At 40.3% G+C, this 18,453-nt stretch overlaps 1 protein-coding gene across 1 annotated transcript in view; it reads right to left on the reverse strand.

Annotated features, from left to right (window-relative positions):
- The window catches only part of LOC146329372 (striatin-like), an 81,404-nt gene that overhangs the window by 36,703 nt on the left and 26,248 nt on the right, over positions 1-18,453 (reverse strand). Inside the window, exons 2-5 of the mRNA XM_084714642.1 lie at positions 6,989-7,092; positions 5,008-5,081; positions 4,188-4,272; positions 438-608 (exon numbers count right to left, since the gene is read on the reverse strand). Coding sequence (XP_084570768.1) covers positions 438-608; positions 4,188-4,272; positions 5,008-5,081; positions 6,989-7,092 — 434 coding nt within the window. The remainder of the gene's footprint in view (positions 1-437; positions 609-4,187; positions 4,273-5,007; positions 5,082-6,988; positions 7,093-18,453) is intronic.

Here is an 18,453-nt window from a genome sequence, read left to right on the forward strand (position 1 = left end):
CACTGGGGTGGAGAGCAGTGCCAGAATGGGCACCGGAAGTGGAGCTGGATGAGCTGCATCCCAGTGAACTTGGCTGAACTGGTGCCACACAGAGCCTCTGAGACCGACAGAGGCCAGTTTAGCGACAGGGGGTACAGAATTGAGGTGATTTTCTTGCCGGGTTTGTCCTCTGGCACCCCGGGGCTGATCTTGCCATAGTACCTGCTCTCTAATGCTTCACACTTCACCTGTCCCTGCCTGTGTCCACCACTGTCTCTGTTTTCCCTGGAGTCAGAGTCCTGGTTGGAGCCACTGTAAGTCACCTCTGTGCTGTATTCCCTGTGTCTGGATTTATTTGTCAGCCAACATGGCTGCCTGTAACCAACGGTAACACTGTTTTAGAGGGTAATATAACCACAGTCTGATACTGTTGTTGTCTCTAATGTCTCGTCTCCTACCTGACCATGCCGCTGTCCTTCAGTGAGGACGGTTCGGTGCCGTTCACCATTGGTTCGGCTTTCTTCTCTGCAGGTTTCTCTCCCGAGTCTCCGGTTAGACCGAGCAGCGCTCTCACCCTCTGAGACTTCACATCCAGGATGGTGTCTGTGTATCCGACCTCCTGCAGGTATCTGAGGGTGGAGACGAGAGAACAGAGGCAGCTCAGAGCTGGAGGCAACAATCAAATCAACTTTAGTCCTGAAGTGACAATTACAGATCTGGAATCTAACAATATATATATTATTATTTTTTAAGAATTAGACGGATTTGTATTTTATGTTTCACGCCACTTTCTACTTCTACTCCACTACAGCTCAGAGGGAAATGCTGTGATTTTTATCCCACTACAGTTCTGTGGAGAGAAATGGCATCACAATGCAGCCGTACACAGAAGTACGATCTATTGACCTCCTTTGACTTCACCAGACCAACACAACAAGGCCCTGAACGTCTCTCTTCACTGGTGCCTTGCTGTACCCGCTGAGCTACACAACACTGCAATTATATCAATGGAGCAGCATCCTTAAAGGGCAATGCCACCAAGTTTAGCAAGTTTGATGGATTATATTTCCTCCCTGCAGTTCACAGTGTTTGACGAGATGTACACAGAGCGACAAAATACAAAAGATTTGCAATAAAACTGCCATGAAAAGTTGAGCTGCCGATTTTGTCGACCTGCAATATTTCTTCCCCTCACATAATCTTTTTATTTTACCTGTTAGAAATGTTAAAAATGTGCATTTTACCTGGTGAGACAGAGGAGCACCAACTCAAATTAAAGACTTTTCTGGCTTCAGTTAAGAATAATACACGTTACACTGTTACTGAGCAAAGATAAAGTTTTTAAATACTCTTTAACTTACAATATCCAATCAGAATGGAGCAGCACGCCTGAAAGATCTACTCAGAAGCAGTTCAGACACGAGTCTCTGTTACTGTACCTGCACCAGCAGAGAAGCAGGAGCCTGCTGACCTGACAGCAGCGAGTTACGGAGGTTTTATCCTCAGTGGACGGACGTTTACTCTGAATAACATCGAGTGTGTTTGTTCACAGAGAGACAGAGAGACGGGGGAGGAAGGTCTCCCTCCCTCCCTCTGTACCAGCCTCTCCGATCGCAGGAGGCCTCGACGCCTCCACACAATCCTCCATTCACTGTCACCACACAGCCGCCGCTGACACACACACACACACACACACACACACACACACACACACACACACACACACACACACACACACACACACACACACACACACACACACACCAAAACACATTCAGAAAACAAATCACATGTGAGCCACAGCACACATACATGCAACATGTCCTCACACAAAAATAACTTTAGAAGTCTTGAACAAATGAGAAAGATAACAATAAATTTATAGTTTGAACACCAGTCCCTCCAGGAAGTTGCGATCAATCAAACCGACCCTCATGAACTCTGCAGTCTTGCAACTTTGTCCAAACTGCAACTTTTCTGGGGGTTTTTTTGTCACGGGTTCTGAAAAGAACAGAAGGTTTGTCACTGTTCTTGATATTTATCAATGTTCTGTGCACTTCTACATCTACAATAAAGCAGATTTTGTTTGAGTTTTGTACTCTTGAACCTTTCTGGTGAGGTTTTTTAGAACACTCAGAATAGATTGTTGTCTCCCCGGAACAAGTTGTCTTTGATTTGAACATACTTTGCAATCTTTTAGAAAAGCTGCTGTGAAATCATGCATTTTAGGCGGCAAACAATCCCCAAAACAGCCGGCGAAATCCTGAAGGGACTGAATTGACTGCAACTAATGATTATTTTCATAATCGATAAATCAGTCAATCATTTTCTTGTTTAATCACTTAATAGTTGTTTGGTCTACAAAATGTTGATCAGTGTTTATATCTAGTTTACTGTCCCAGAGGGGAAATAAAAACAACAACAACAAAAAAACAACTTTTAAGAAGCTGGAATCAAAAAAATTTTACTTAAACTGATTAATTTATTATCAAAAAAGTTGGCAATTAATTTAATAATTGATTAAAAATCAGTTAATTAATGTTTGCAGATGTTCGGTTTTCTGTTTCTTTTAAAAAGTTAAATCTGGTTGTTGTTATGTTTGTTATGTGTGAAGTCTTGACATCTGAACTCATCGCGTGTAAACTTTCCAGAAAAACAGCTACTTTACTGAATTTGGCACCTCCAGGCTCCTGTACCTGGACTATTTCTCCTGTGTTTGTTCACTGACACTACAGTTGGTATCAGTAGTACTCATTAGCTTTAAGTTTCTCCAGTCAAATGATGCCTGTATTCAATCCTTTTTGTACCCAGATCTGGATAAAAAGGACTGTGTGCGGTTTTACTTGCAACCAATCACTGCAAGTGTTCTTTAGTTTAAGGTGACGTGTGATTGGCCCACTGCCACAGCCACAGTTAGCAGCTACATTCAGTCTGTGCTGGTGAGGATGAGCGAGGTGTATGTGAGAGAGCTGACAGATGCATGTTGCATTTATGTTTTTGAATAAACTGTTGTCGACAAACTGCAAAAAAGAAAAAATATGTGAATTAGGAACTTTTCCATCAACTGGTTTGCAGTGAATAAACTGCAAAAATAAATCACTCACTGCTCACGATACAGGGTTTGGTCACATGATATAGTGACTTTTCTTTACAGAGCTGTCTGAATGTGAGGTGGTATCCCTGTACAGACGAAACCAGCGGCCGCTTTGTGTTCCACCATCTAGTGTCGCCGCCACGTGTCCGTCACTGTCACTGTCTGCTGGCTGTGTCTAGAAGGGAATCCAAAATTTGCCAGACTCTTACCAAGACTTTTCAAAGTTTTGGCTAAAATGTTCTGCAGAGTCTTTCAATCAAAACCAAATATACTTAAAGGGGTAGTTCACCCAAAAAATGAAAACTCAGGCATCTTTTAGGGGTGGCGACCCCTCTAGACCTGCCCCTGTCTGTGAGGTAGAATTACTGATTTTGTTAACGGAGTGTATCGGCTTTGGAGAGAGCGATATTTGATTTATATAACACCAGTTTCCTGTCAGAGAAGTCTATCTGACAGCAACATGAAGTGGTTAAAATATTATAAATGTAGTGTACATTTAAACTGATATTGATTTTTTCAGGGGTCTGAAATACATTTTCCAGCTGACCCCGTCCACAGCAGGACATTACTTAGCTTCTTACACCAGAACTCCTGCTGCTTCAAACTGGGAGCATGTCGACCTCCATCTACTGCAGGTAAAACACTGACTGAGGAGACGAACTTGATGCAACCAAAAAATATGAAATATCCCTTTAAGTAAATGATTTCATTTAAGATGATGGTTTCAACTTCTTAAATGTGAATATTTTCTGGTTTCTTTCCTCTCTGACAGGAAAATGAATGTCTTTGAGTTGTGGACGAAACAAGACATTTGAGGACGTCGTCTTGAGACACCGATGAACATTTTTCATGATTTTCTGATATTTTATGGACCAAACAACTGATCAATAAATCAAGAAATTAGCAGCCCTACTGGTCACAGTGGATTGGTGGGTTTGATTCCCATTTTGACAAGATTTGACTCTGCTGCTTTCTGTTCATGCACACACACGCACGCACGCACGCACGCACACACACACACACACACACACACAGTCCACTGTCCCATGACACTGCTAAAGTCTAAATTAGCTTGTGTGTGTGTGTGTGTGTGTGTGTGTGTGTGTAGACTCACTGTCTGAGCAGCTGGCGTCCTTGTTTCCAGCTGAGCTGATGGCTGCTGTTTGGAGGACTGGGAGCCTCGCTTTCGTTCCCCTCATCTGATACAGAGACACACAGAGACACAGAGACACAGAGTGAATGAATAGTCAACATGTTTCTGTTCATGAGTTCCCACAGTGAGTCCAGTCCTCCTCTCCAGCCACATCCTCCACCTCCTCCTGGGGCCCAGACAGGATACATGACCCCCCCCCGTCCACAGGGAGGCGTCCAAGAGACACCCAGATCAGATCAGATCAGATCAGATCAGATCAGATCAGAGAGGCTGATCTTTGGCCTGTTATCCTATTTTCCAAATTAAAAAAAAAAGTTTTAATATTTCTTCAACTAAAATGCATATGATAGCCAACATCTATGGCTCAGTGCTTTTCTTGAGTCTCCATGAGCTCGCTATGGATGACACGTTTTCAGGAAAAAGGGAGAATTTAATAGTTTCTTTTTGTGGCCAAAAAGGTTGTAGAGCCCTGTACTAAAAAACTTAGATAAATTAAATTAATTTAACTGGACACGCTGACATGATAAAATCAGGAAATATAAAATAGAGCCGCCCCTGTAGCTCAGCTGGTAGAGCGGTCGCCCCCATGTACTGAGGCTGTCAGTCCTCTGCAGTGGCCGCTGGTTTGACTCCCGCCTGCGGCCCATGTGCTGTGTGTCATCCTCTCTCTCTCTCTCTAACCCTGTCATATCTTCAGCTGTCTCTATCAAATAAAAAAACTTCCTTCACCAGGAAGTGATGACAGATCTATGACAGTTCATCAATGAGAGCTTCGTCTTACCTGAATCGTAACTCGGAGGTTTGATCTCTCCCTGGTTCAGCTCTGTTCCGTATTTCAGCTTGTGGTACTTCGCCCTGAGGACGAACACAGACACACACATCAGGACTGACTTCATTAGGACTTAGGGGTCCTGACTGTTACACTGATACATATCGATATTTCAATCAGTGTTAAGAGTTTTCCCACAACCCTCCTCTTCCACACGTGTCAGTGAGCAGCATCCAGACCTGCCAATCAAACACTCAGACGATCAAACCGTGTGAAATCCGACGCCAGATTATCTGATTTATTACCAATAATTCCATAAGAGGATCAGCTGCTCTTTGAGGTGGACGGATCAATTTCACACTGATCATGTTTGTCACTTTAATGCTAATTCAGATTAAAAACTCAGCTGCAAACTAAAGTGGATGTATTCAAAAAGAATGAATGTGGATGAATCAGACACTGAAAATAGTCCCCAACATGCACACTATTTGATGATTTTTTAAACATGAAACTACGTATTGATGAGGTGTTTTTAAAGATGTACGTCCTCAGTAGGAAACAGTGGGCTTGGAGCTGAGAGCCACAGGCAGGAAGTCAGAACATGTTCAGAGACGGACGTTGGTTTGGCTCTGACCACAAGATTTGTTCACTGTAAGAGAAACATATCCTGGATGACACAGTTAGAAACAGCTCATCTGCAGCTCCGCTGTGATTTTTCAACACATCGTGAGCAAATGTTCAGTTTGAAAACTGCAGTTAGTCATCCAGGGTTGTAAATGCAACATGCACTGGAGTTAGTTGGTTAATATACTGATTTAATCTGAATTTCTGCTTTTGCACAGAGTGTAAAAAGAAAACATAATGAAATCTGAGTTATTGATGTTAATAGTTGAACTATATGAACACCTGAAGCAGTTTTCTGGACTGTCGTGACTCCAGGTGGGTAGCTGACTCTTATCTTGCAGAAGATTTAAAGCTTCAGTGTGAGACTTTAATATTTGTTATATTAAAACCTCACCAAACCAGTTCACACAGTGCTGACTGAGCCTGTCACTGCAGGGTACATCTCTCTGTACTTCACAGCACACAGGAGACTTTCAATCTGCTAATGTGACAACATTCCTGCGCCGGTGCACCAGTGGTGATTGTTTTTACATCAACCAGTGACGATTGGTTTGTCAGAGCTGAATTCATTATTATCATCCATATTTATCACTTTTGAATGCAGTACAGCAATGACGCTGATTAAATAAAAATTTGTTTTTGGACATATCAGTGATGATATAAAGTCTCTAAAAGTGTACGACTCAGCTTTTTAACACGGTCTAGGGTTAAAAAAGCAAATAAAAATGGCAATAAATCATAATATGGGATCACAATGCTTGGAGAATTGCAATAATGGCAAAAAATAGAAGACTGGAACAAAGTCTGTAAAATTTAATATTTATATCTGCAATGCACTTTTCATAAAGTATTTAAAATGTGTTTTACTGATGAGAAGAGTTAATTCCTCCTAAATGCACTTATTTTTTCTTATTTATGAAGTTGGCTGCAAAGCCCTTTATTGTTTTCTTGAAGAGAGGAAATAAAAACAGTGAGATGACCTGTTAACTCAGCCTAAATGCATTTATTTCTCATGTATAAAATATTTAATGTCTTCATGTACATGCGTCAATATAATATAAGGTGATGTGGAAATGGCAGTAAAAATGGTCAGGAACGTTCATTTATGCACAAAGTAAATCTCCCAGGATTTATTGATAAGGGCTGTCGTGAAGTGGGTTGTGATAGATTGTCATTTTTAAAAAGAGGGAAACACTATTTTAAAGAACAAACCCCAACTATTTTATGCAATCAGAAGACAACAACACTGTGATCTAATGATCAGGGTTTAAACCACTGTCATGAATCTTGCATGTATTACAATAAGACGACACGGCGATACTCAAGTGTACTGATATTTTTTACGCCCCTATCACGTGTGTGTTCTCACCTCTCCTGTTTGAGGGCGTACTCCAGCATCTTGATCCGTCTCACCAGGTCCTTCTTCAGGTTCTCCTGACCTCGTCTCTCGCCCTGCAGGAAGGCGATCTGCGCCTGGAGGAAAACACAAACAGAGGAAACGCTCAGCGATGAAGGAAAACTTTATTCTCTGACATCTTTTATCACTGCAGTTGTTAAGATTCGACCCCCGCTGTGTTTTCTACTCAACACCGAAAGTTCAGCTGATTGCACGAAGCTGAAAAAACAGCAACACAAAAGAGAAGAAGAGCGAGCTACCAGCCGGCGAGGACGAGATTACCCAAAACCTCAGGGGGTCGATGAAACATCCAGTCTCCATTAAACATGATGATGAGAAACTAAAGCAAAATCACTGAATCTGAATCCAGCGGACAGACACACTTTCCTTTTCAGCTGCTGGGATCTTTGTTGCTGTAATTATTTGCCTTGATGATCCTCTGTGACGATCTAATTCCCCCACAGAGATCATTAAAGTTTCATCGAGTCTAATTCTGTTTTCGTTCATCTCTAATTTGGCGCTCAGCTCCTCCACGCTCACACCCAGCTGCGACTGGGGAGGCAGCAGCAGCAGCAGCGGTGCTTTTTGTGGATTTAGGAGATGTTGTGTGATTTCTCTGAGGGGAAGCGGTGTGAAGGACCACAGAGGCTAAAATAAACTCTCCATAATCACAAACCGACAGACACGGCCCAGTCCTCAGACCGTCCATCCAGACACTGATCTGCAGCTGAAAATATCAACACATAACACCATCTAATGAGAGGAATTCAGCTGAGTATTCCCTCAATTAATCACCTGATTTTATTATATTCTGGGAGGCTTTTATAACTTTAATTACAGCTGAAGATATGACAGGAACGGGGTGGAGAGAGTGAGGAAATGACATGAAGCAAAGGGCCGCAGGCGGGAGTCAAACCTACTGAACCAACTGAACTACCAGGCACATCCCATCCTATAACCAATCAGAATTGAGTATTTAGTAAAGCAACGTTATTATTTCTATAAATAGAAAGTTTAACAGTGCATGAGCAGTATTCCCGACTTTTTTAAACCAGGAAGTGAGACAGAGGTCCTTAGGGTATAGCTGACCCTTTTTATGCCTGATTGAATTATCAGAGTTCAACCTTCTTTCCTTCTATGTTGTTGACGAGCGCAGGAACGACAACTGAAGATAAAATGAAGAGGAAATCATCGCACACATGAACACATGGCTTTCAGTCTTCTTTGGCAGTCCAGATACAATCAAACAACAGATGCAACTTTGCAAATAATCTATTTTTCTGCAGGCGTCATGAGGTTCATCTGCCAGAGGAACTTCAGACTCAGCTGTGACGAGCTGCAGCTGCTAACTAGAATGACATGGAGAATATTTGTCTGTTTTCAGTTCATCGTATAAAAAAGGTAACTAGCAGCTCACTGGTTTTGATCAGAGTCGCTGTCTGACAAAAAGTGACCTTTCAGGACTGAGCGGTTTTGAATCAAATCATGACACAAAAAATAGGCGACTAAAACAGAAATCAGAGGGGTCCGAGGCCAAAGGTCGCAAAGCCTCCTGGGAAACGTGGCAGGGGCTGATAGGCAACTTGTGACCGACTAACACATCTGCATCTGATCCGTCTTAACGTCTCCTCGCAGACCTGCGGCGGGCTGGACGTGATGCAGCGACTCAGCAGCGTGGGAACAGACGACATGTGACCGACCTGGAGCTGAGGTCACAAACCCGGCGCTGTCGATTCAATACTCACTTCAGGGTCCAACATTAATGTTCTTTTTCACTGGCTAGACTCAATTTTACTTTCCCCTTTACTAATTCTTTGATTTATTAACAGTTATTAAATAACAATAAATATTAAAGTTAATTGTCATGTTTAATCTAGTGCTGCAACGTCAGAAAATAGTGAAAATGTCCAAGGTGATGTTTTTAAATGTCTTGTTTTGTCTAAAACGCAAAGATAATTCAGTTTAATATGATAATACACAAAGAAAAGTGGGAAATCTCCATATTTGAGAGGCTAAAATCAGCATAATCTAGCATTTTGTATGTAAAATAACTTTAATTTTTAATTGATTATCAAAAGAGTTTGATAGTTTTCTTTGTTTTCAAGGTCGTCTTACATTAAAATATCAGTTTAACAATAAATAATAAAGTTGCTACTGTGACAGCGTTCGTCCTTTACTGTTTGGAAGCTGCTGGCTCTGCAGAGACCCAGCTGTTACCCAGCTGTTACCCTGCTGGATCCATGACATCAGCACTGACATCACACCCTCTGCAGCCCCGAGGTTCTTCTCCTCACACTGACACATTTGTGTTTGTGTGTTTACAGTCGCTTTAAAAAGCAGGTCAGCTGTTATATTTAACACAAACTCGTCCAGCTGACAGACTGTTTACCTCTCGTCATCTCAATCCTTCAAATACTGCAGGATGTTCAGGATGTAATCAACAACTCCAGTAGGATTTGTTCCCACTAACACTGAATCAGTCGGCTTACAACATGTTTTATACTGCACCTGGTGCCCACGAGAGCAGTCGTTCCCAAACACTGGGTCGTGACCCACAGGTGGGTCACAGGAGATTTCACTTGAGTCACCAAATAAATAAAAGACTACGGAAAAAGTTCTGCAAAATTTAAGACTTAAATCTGCAGTATAGCATTTATAAATCATTTAAAATGTGTGTATTGTTTTACTGATAAGAGACATAAAACAAGAGCTTTTAAATTCCACCTAAATGAACTAATTTTAGAAATTCGGCTAAAATGTCCTAAACTATAAAAAAAACTCAAAATTTCAACTCGCTTCAATACTTGAGTGCAACTCAGTCTCTTAAATTTAAATAAAGTTTTAAAAACTAATAATATTTTGTTGAGATAATTTTCTTTTCTTCTTTAGATAATCTTTGAGTTTTAGAATTCCCCCAAAAAATGTATATTTCAAATATAATTGCAAAACTGGGAAATAATGACAAATCAGCCCACTGTGAATCATTTTTGAAATATAATATTTTGGAATTTCTAAACAAAGATTCAAGTTTATCTACAGAAGAAAACTCAACTAAGCTGGCAAAACTTTTTTTATGTTCTTATGTTAACTTAAGAGTTTGAGTTTGATTCAAAACTCAGATTCTGTTACAGTAAACTGCCGTGAAATTATGAGTCATCTCAACTTTTTTTTTTTTGATGAGAGGAAATAAAAACAATGACATATTAACTCATCCTAAATGCATTTATTTCTCATTTATAAGGTAATAAATGTGTATATGCATGCATCTAGATAATAAAAGGTGATAAAAATGTCTGGAGAAAATGTTCTGGAAATATTCATTTATGCATAAATGAAATCTACTTCTGTGAGACGTGTCATCATTACACAGAGGCTGAGAGAAGTCTGCTGTTTGACAAAACTCCTGAAGTCATCACCATCCACCTGAAGCGCTTCTCTACCAACAATTTAGACTTGTAAATCTTGAAGATTTATTGATAACACTTGTTGTGAATCGGGTGGCAGTGATTTGTCATTTTTAAAGAGCAGGTCCCCAAAACATAATTAGGGAAACACTGCACTAAACGATTTTTAAATCAAAACTGGCTTTAAAAACATGGGAAACACCAGACAAAATGAAAGATACAACCCATTTTTAATATTTTAATCATAAGAACGCACAAACCAGATGATTCAGTAAAGATGCAGGATCATTTGTGTTGCATTCATGTTCTCCTCAGATGACTGTGGTGTGTTCAAGAGCTTTTAGGTTGTAATGTGGAAACAACATGGACGCTGCATCATCATGTTCTCTTAAACCACAGAATATATCCTGACTTGTTTTCAGGGTAAACTGAACTTATTTAATGACAGTTATAACCTCATACCACAAATCACATAGGAACAAAAAAAAATTCTATCTAATACGAGAATTAATAAAAAGCTAGAGTTTAAATTGTTCATCAGTGTTTTTCAGAGCCCAAGATGGCGTCCTCAAGTGTCTTTGTCCACAACTACAAGATATTCAGTTTACTGTCAGAGACGAGTAAAGAAACCAGAAAATATTCATATTTAAGAAACTGAAATCAGAGAATTTAAATCTTTTCTTTAAAAAAATATTCAAAACGATTAATAAATTAACAAAATAGTTGGCAATTAATTTAATAACTGACAACTAATGAAATAATCGACCTCCTGTTGCAGCTCTTTTCTGCGCTTTAAAGTGACATTTCACCTCAAAATCAAAAATACATATTTTTTTCCTCGCCTGTAGTGCTTTTTACCCGTCCAGATTTATTTGGTGTGAGTTGCAGAGTTTTGGTGATATCTGCATAAAGAGATGTCTGCTTTCTCTGCAGTATAATGAAACTACTTGCTGCTCGGCTTGCGGTGCTCTTTCCAGAAATCATGACCTGGTTACTGAAGATAATCCACAGACCTTGTAGTTTCATGCAGGAACTATTTCCTTTCTGCATTTGAATCTAGAGAAAGTAGTTCCTTCATGAAACTGCTCACAACGAGGTCTGTGGATTATCTTCAGTAACCAGGTCACGGTTTTTGGAAGGAGACACTAGTTTTGAATTCTTCAGGAATATTTTTTGGCAATTTGAGCGCCACGAGCAGAGAAGACTCCAGTCCCATTATTTTGGAGAGACGTTAGACATCTCTGTGGCAACACACACCAAAACTGTCTGGATGAAGAAACAGCACTACAGGGTAGAGGGAAAATGTGTATTTTTGATTTTTAGATGCACTGTTCCTTTATTCTCACTGCATCCTGGTGTGTTCACACCTGGACTCAGAGCTGTGATCTGATCATGCGAGACTCTTGTTGATACCAGGTGAGAACAGGTCTGAAGCTGGCGACTGTGGTATGACCTGTTAAAAATCAGCATGTTAGCATCCTGATGTTAGCATTTAGCTTACAGGCTCACAGAGTCGCCATGTCGACATGTAAACCAGCAGTTTCGATGATATTTGAGGTTGATACGATATTTGATGATATGGAGGTTGATGAATCCTCACTACTGAACCTCGAGTACGACTGTGTGTGTGTGTGAGCGGTCCGGTGTGTGATACAGGCGTCAATGGATGAGTGTTATGATGACACAGCCAAGTGTGTTGCACCTAAATCTTGTTCCAGCAACACGTCCCACTGCTCTGCTTTCCACCTGTGAGATCTGAAAATGTTCTTCCTTTGTAGTTTCACACCTCACTCTGATTTCCACTTTCATTCTACTGATTTAATGAACACGACAAACAACTTGATGAAACACTGTGTTGTCCTCCTGTAGAGTGACTGACGAAGGAGATGATTTATATTTACTGAGCAACAATAATTACAGGCTCCTGACAAGTTTTGAGTAAAATGTGTTGATTAGGGGATTATTTTATATATTTACACGTGGTCTGTTGTTTTGTTAGAATTACGGCTGCAAGTAATGATTATTTTCATGATCAATTATGGTCTACAGTCTGTAAATGGGTTTTCTCAGGAGGGTGGCTGGCATCTCCCTCAGGGACAGGATGAGAAGCTAAGTCATCCGTGAGGAACTCGCCGCTGCTCCTTTGCGTAGAAAGGAGCCAGTTGAGGTGGTTCGGGCATCTTGTAAGGACGCCACCTGGTCGCCTCCCTAGGGAGGAGTTCCAGGCACGTCCAGCTGGGAGGAGGCCACGGGGCAGACCGAGGACCAGGTGGAGGGATTATATCTCTGCCCTGGCCTGGGAACGCCTCTGGATCCCCCAGTCAGAGCTGGCTAATGTAGCTGGGGAACAGGATGTCTGGGGTCCCCTGCTGGAACTGTTACCCCTATGACCCAATTTTGGATAAGCAGTTGAAGATGGATGGATGGTCTGTAACATCAGAAAAAAGTCTGACCAATGCTGAATTATAGGGGCAGATGCAGACATTGGAGAGTAAAAAGATTCTGATACTGATATATCAGCCGATATTCTTTATTTATACAAAAGCTGAAATGGCTGGTATATTTAATCTAATAAATATAAATAACTATAAATTAAAAACTTCAAATAGAACAACTTTAATTAAGAAATAGGATCAAATAGGTCTAAAATGTAAATGCCCAAAATAGCTGCAACCAGCTGTTGTAATGCACATGTGCACATGCATCCAAGCGTGCATGCATCCACACACACACACACACACACACACACACACACACAGTGTCTAAACTTTAGACACTCCCCTTTTTAGACTCTAAAGCATAGAACGCTAACCAATGAAGAATTATCTCTGTCCAATGGTGAGTCCAAGTGCCTAAAACAAACAGTTAATAGATGAGAGTGACCGACTCATGTGGGTGCTTTGTTCCTGCGTCAGGCTCCGCCCCTTCTTGGATGAAAAACAAGCACTCTGATTCGTCGAGTTGCGTCTGCCTCCATCAAATCTTAACCATAACCTCACATATACAAGCACCTTATTGAATATCCAGGGTCCAGCATTTTAAAACCTCTAATCCAGATCAGAATTATCTGGTTGGGATTAAATCCCAAATTTGGGCATTTCAAAACCAGGAGATGTGATCCTGATCCTACAAAACTGGAATATGGATTTGGTAATAAAATCCAACCAAAGAACCAGATCAAATGTTATTTTGGGTATTTCAAAACTCCAAGGTGGAAATTTTGATGCTAAAAATCCCACAGAGAGGTGGATGTAAAGACACGCAGGACATATGAGATATATTTAATCATTTCACAGATCATGCCAAAATGAGATCTAATTAAACAATTAACTAATAAACCAATATGTTAACTGTTAAATGAATTGAATTGCTAAATGAATCGTGTTAAATGAGTTGGTGCAAAACCAAGAATTTCAAATTTCTTCCTCTGAAACTGCAACAAAATTCTCACCTGCATCTTAAAGGATGCAACATTTATTTTTTTTTTTTACTGGAGTTAAACCCCAAGTAGAGACTCTGACAAACTGATGACTTAATTCTTTACTCCTGGTCTTTTGGTATCTAGTTCAGAATGACTATATCTGAATTTTTTTTTTGAAAAACCAGGACAAAACGTACAAGATCAATTTCATAGCATAGCAAAAAAAGGGGATTAAAAATCTGGCTAACTCTGATCTAGAAGTTTTGAAATACTGGATCCAGGTGATGTATTTCTGACATCTGTCACTTTTTAAGACACTATTTTGCTGTTGCTGTGGCGTTATGTTAAATTAATTACATCACCAACATCGAATGACACTGGTCGTCTCTACGTGGCGTTGACACTTCAACAGCGCTTGTTTTCACCCAAAATGCAGTGATGTCGAGGAAAGTGACAAATGTCAGCTCTCATCCATCAGTTACAGTGGGAGCGTTACTGGCATTTAGGGGGCGGGGCTAACTAGCAACACTGAAGCAGGAACTTCCTGTTGAGATCAGTGATGCCTCTCTCAAGAGTCGGCTCATACATTTGCCCATGGTACGTGAAATGGTACGCCAAATTTCAGCCTCCTCTGTAAAAACTATGTCTGCCAAAGGGTGGAGAATTTCTGTGGACCGACTGGCGCTGGCTGCAGCTAAAATTTAAAAACAATCTGCATTATGCTCTGTTAATTACGACAACAGCAGCTCAGCCTGTGAAGACCAAAGTACGGAACGTGAACGGGTAGCTGGAGAGATGCTGAACAACGCGCCAAACCCCTAACTGCTCCGGGCGCCTGACTATATATATGTATGTGTGCAGCTCCAATGCACGTCTATAGGTCCTGTGTGTGTGTGTGTGTGTGTGTGTGTGTGTGTGTGTGTGTGGGTGTGTGGGTGTGGGTGTGTGTGTGTGTGTGTGTGTGTGTGTGTATTTCAGGCCTGTGTATGTATGTACAAAATTACAACAGAGTGAAAAAATGTAATTTCCCCTCAGGGATTAATAAAGTATGTCTTCTTCTTAAAAAACATATCAGATGACATACACATTGATACATTGATCTAATTATGATTATTTTTGGCTGATTGCAATTGCAATAGTGTTTGCAATATTAGAAGAAATGCTGACTTTTACATCATTACTCTCATTTCATTTAAAACAGATCATTATGGTGTGGTTTTTGCAAAGATCTGTGCCAAACAAAGATGTTTTATTAAGTCTATGATGTGTGGGCCGGGACATTTCTGCAGCACAATATTTAATTTACATGGCAGTTTGACACATTTTGCATGTCGCATATATTACGCCACATATGCTTACACAAACTTTTAAAACAAAAAAAAGTACAAAAGTTAGGCTGACCAATCATTTTCTGACTAATTGATTTGTCTGTAAACAGTTTTAGTTTAAATTCTGAAGAAGCAGTTTGAGGATAAATGAATTTATGATTCATTGTTTTGATGTGGGATGCTGCAGGCTGCTGCTTCCAGAACATTTTACACACTGACTGAATGGACGGCATGTTTGCAAACTAACCCTACACACACACACACACACACACACACACACACACACACACACACACACACACACACAGGGAGAGGAAGTAGGACACTCAGCCCTTCATTTATGTCAAACACACTGTATAAGTGGGTCGCTGCTCACTTGAGGCAACGGCGTCTGCATCTCACCGAGATGATGACAGTAAACTCAGAGTGTTTGCTTTCATGTTCTCTGAGGAAAAAACAAAGCTGAACGTAAAGACGATTCTCTGTAACTGTAACTGAGATCAAACACTGAGTGGAACCTCGCGGGAAACAAAGCTACTGTATCTTGTGGCTGCATTGAATTCTGGTCTTTTTCCTGCTCGTCTTCAGTCACTGGTGGATTTCTGTATGAAAATCAATCAATCAATAGCTGCTTTTGGACAAGTGTTGATGCTCAATCACAGCCTGATGACTGAGATCTGAGAGTCAACTGTCAAACAGCAAATCTAAAAGACAAAGAATAATCAAAATCACTGTTATTATCTGTTTGTTCTGGTTTGTGTTCAGCTCATAGATTCTGTCTGATCTGGACAACTGAACAAAAAGTTAATAAACTTAGCAACGAACATGAAACTTACAAGACAAAACTATTTCACCATATTTTATATTGAGGTAATCCAAAAGTAACAGAAAGTAATTGGGTTACATCACTTTAATATTGTGATACTTTAATTACATTTTGAACAGTATGAAAGTAACTATCAGAAAACATTTTTAAAATAACTCTGACAAGCCTTTATGCTGATTATTTTCTCAGAAAATGCCCATTTTAACATCTCAGATACCAAGATGGCCGACAAGTTCAAAACAGTTCAAAACCAAAAGATATTGGATTTAAAATCAAGACTTTACAGAGAAAAAGCCACAAATCCTCACATTTAAGAAGCCAGAACCAGATACCATTTCATGTTTTTGCTTGAAAATGACCTCAGTGATGAATTGATTAACAAAATAGCTGAAAATAAATTTTCTGTCATCATCTAATCAATTAAGTGACTAATCAACAGGGCTGGAATGTAGTAAGTACATTTTCATGCACAGTGGAGTCCATAAACAGAATTAAAATGACATTAATTGGCTCTGATTGGAAAGATGAGACTCTTGTGTAAGTGTCCATAAGGACCATTTCACTGACTGAGACCATTTTTCAAAACTTGACCTCTCTGTTTAAAATGACCTTTAGTGACCTGGAGGAAAATCACAGCCTCATGAAACTTCACAACCACAAACTAAAGACCTGCAGCCTTCAGAGTGTGTGTGCCTTTCCTATGTATACTGACAATAAGATCTCTGAACACTCCCCCGAACCAGCAGGTTCACTATCCAATCTCCACAAGTTTTTGATACCAAAAAGACAAACAAACAAACAAACAAACAAACAAACAAACAAACAAACAAAAATCTACGGCTGCACATCATCCAGCTGGTGCTCACAGTGAAAAAATGTCAAACAATAGATATGAATAGATGATAAAAGCCAAAGAGGCGATGCTAGACTAGGAACTTTCAGGATACTGTTGTCATAGAAACAACATCCACGTGCCACGTTTTTGTGTTTGTGTAGCGCCCTGCCACCGCCTCTCTGCCAGAAAAAAATACAATGTGGACACGGGCCTTTAGTGTGGTGATTTTTGACAAGTTTTTTTAGCAATTCTTTAGTAATCAAAAACTGTTAAATTGTTCACCAAATGTGAAATAAATGAACCTAAAAACTGCAGGACAGAGCATCGTGGGAACGGCCATCATATACCTCCAACATAATGTTCTACACTGTGAACAGGTGCCTAAAGACAGCATCTTTATTATAGATTCATGACTAGAAAAACAGATGATGTGAACTTCTTCTGTTTGACAAACACCGCTGACCCACTGTCTCACCAAAGACATCTCCTGTCCCCCCCTAAAAAGGACAAAAAGCAGGTCTGTACACAGAATTAAAGCTGAGCAGTGACTACATCATCTGCGTCCTATGATGCTCCTTTGTCTGTTGCCATGGCGTCTGAGGATGACGGTGAACTCTGTGGGATGGGTGATGTTTAACGAGCTTTTGTGTAGGACGGCATCTGCAGCGCTTCGGGGGCGTCTTTTCTCATAATTATAGATTTTACTGACACATCTGAATGTCATGTTTTAGCAGCAGCGGCTCCACAGCGAGCAGAGCTCAACGTAAAAGCAGCGACAACAAATCGATAGCGGAGGTCACACTCTGACGACGGCGGACAATTACAAGACTTTCCAACGATTTTCCATTAAAGCACTCTGATGACCTCAAACTGCTGTTGTTCTCTGGTTTAGTCGAGCTGTTTCTCTCTCTGGTTTCCACTCCAGTTAGGCTGAAAATCATCTGATGCAGTGAAAATGTTAAACAGGTTGGAAAGGACAATCTGCTGTACGCTAATTCACTGATGTCCTCTGGAGTGAACACATCGAAATCCCAGGAGACGGAATCCCATCAGAGTGAGAATGAAAACAACATATTATCTGACAAATTAAATCTTGACTAACAATTGTTAAAATGACTATAATTACACGGAGAATTTTGATTCAGCACCCAAATAAAAACAGCAGACTAACGTGTTTCTGCTTTTCCGTCACTAAAATGTTTTTTCTCATACCAGCAGAGAAAAATGAAGCTGGTAAAAGACAGACAAGCGTTCGTTTTTGATGCTGACATCTTCAGGAATCCAAACAGAGCTGTAGCCCTGACAGGTCTTGGATAGATACAGTAGATGGATAGATAATTTATTTATCCCTGAGGGAAAATTCACATGCCACAGCAGCAGCACACGAACGAGGCACACAGTGCAGAAGCTAATGTCAAAAAGTTTTGGAAAAATGTACCTTTAGGCCCTTTATGCATGAATACAAGTACGCACATTGCGGTAAGATGTGCAGAATTAATAGAATTAGAAGTCATACACTGATCAGCCACAACGTTAAAACCACTTAGAGGTCAGGTCGGGAAAAACACTGATTCTTTTAAAGGGACAGTTCACCCAAAAATGACATTTTAGTCATCATCTCCTC

The sequence above is a fragment of the Lutjanus erythropterus genome, chromosome 3, assembly GCF_056507025.1.
Source record: "Lutjanus erythropterus isolate fLutEry1 chromosome 3, fLutEry1.hap2, whole genome shotgun sequence".
NCBI lineage: Eukaryota > Metazoa > Chordata > Actinopteri > Lutjaniformes > Lutjanidae > Lutjanus > Lutjanus erythropterus.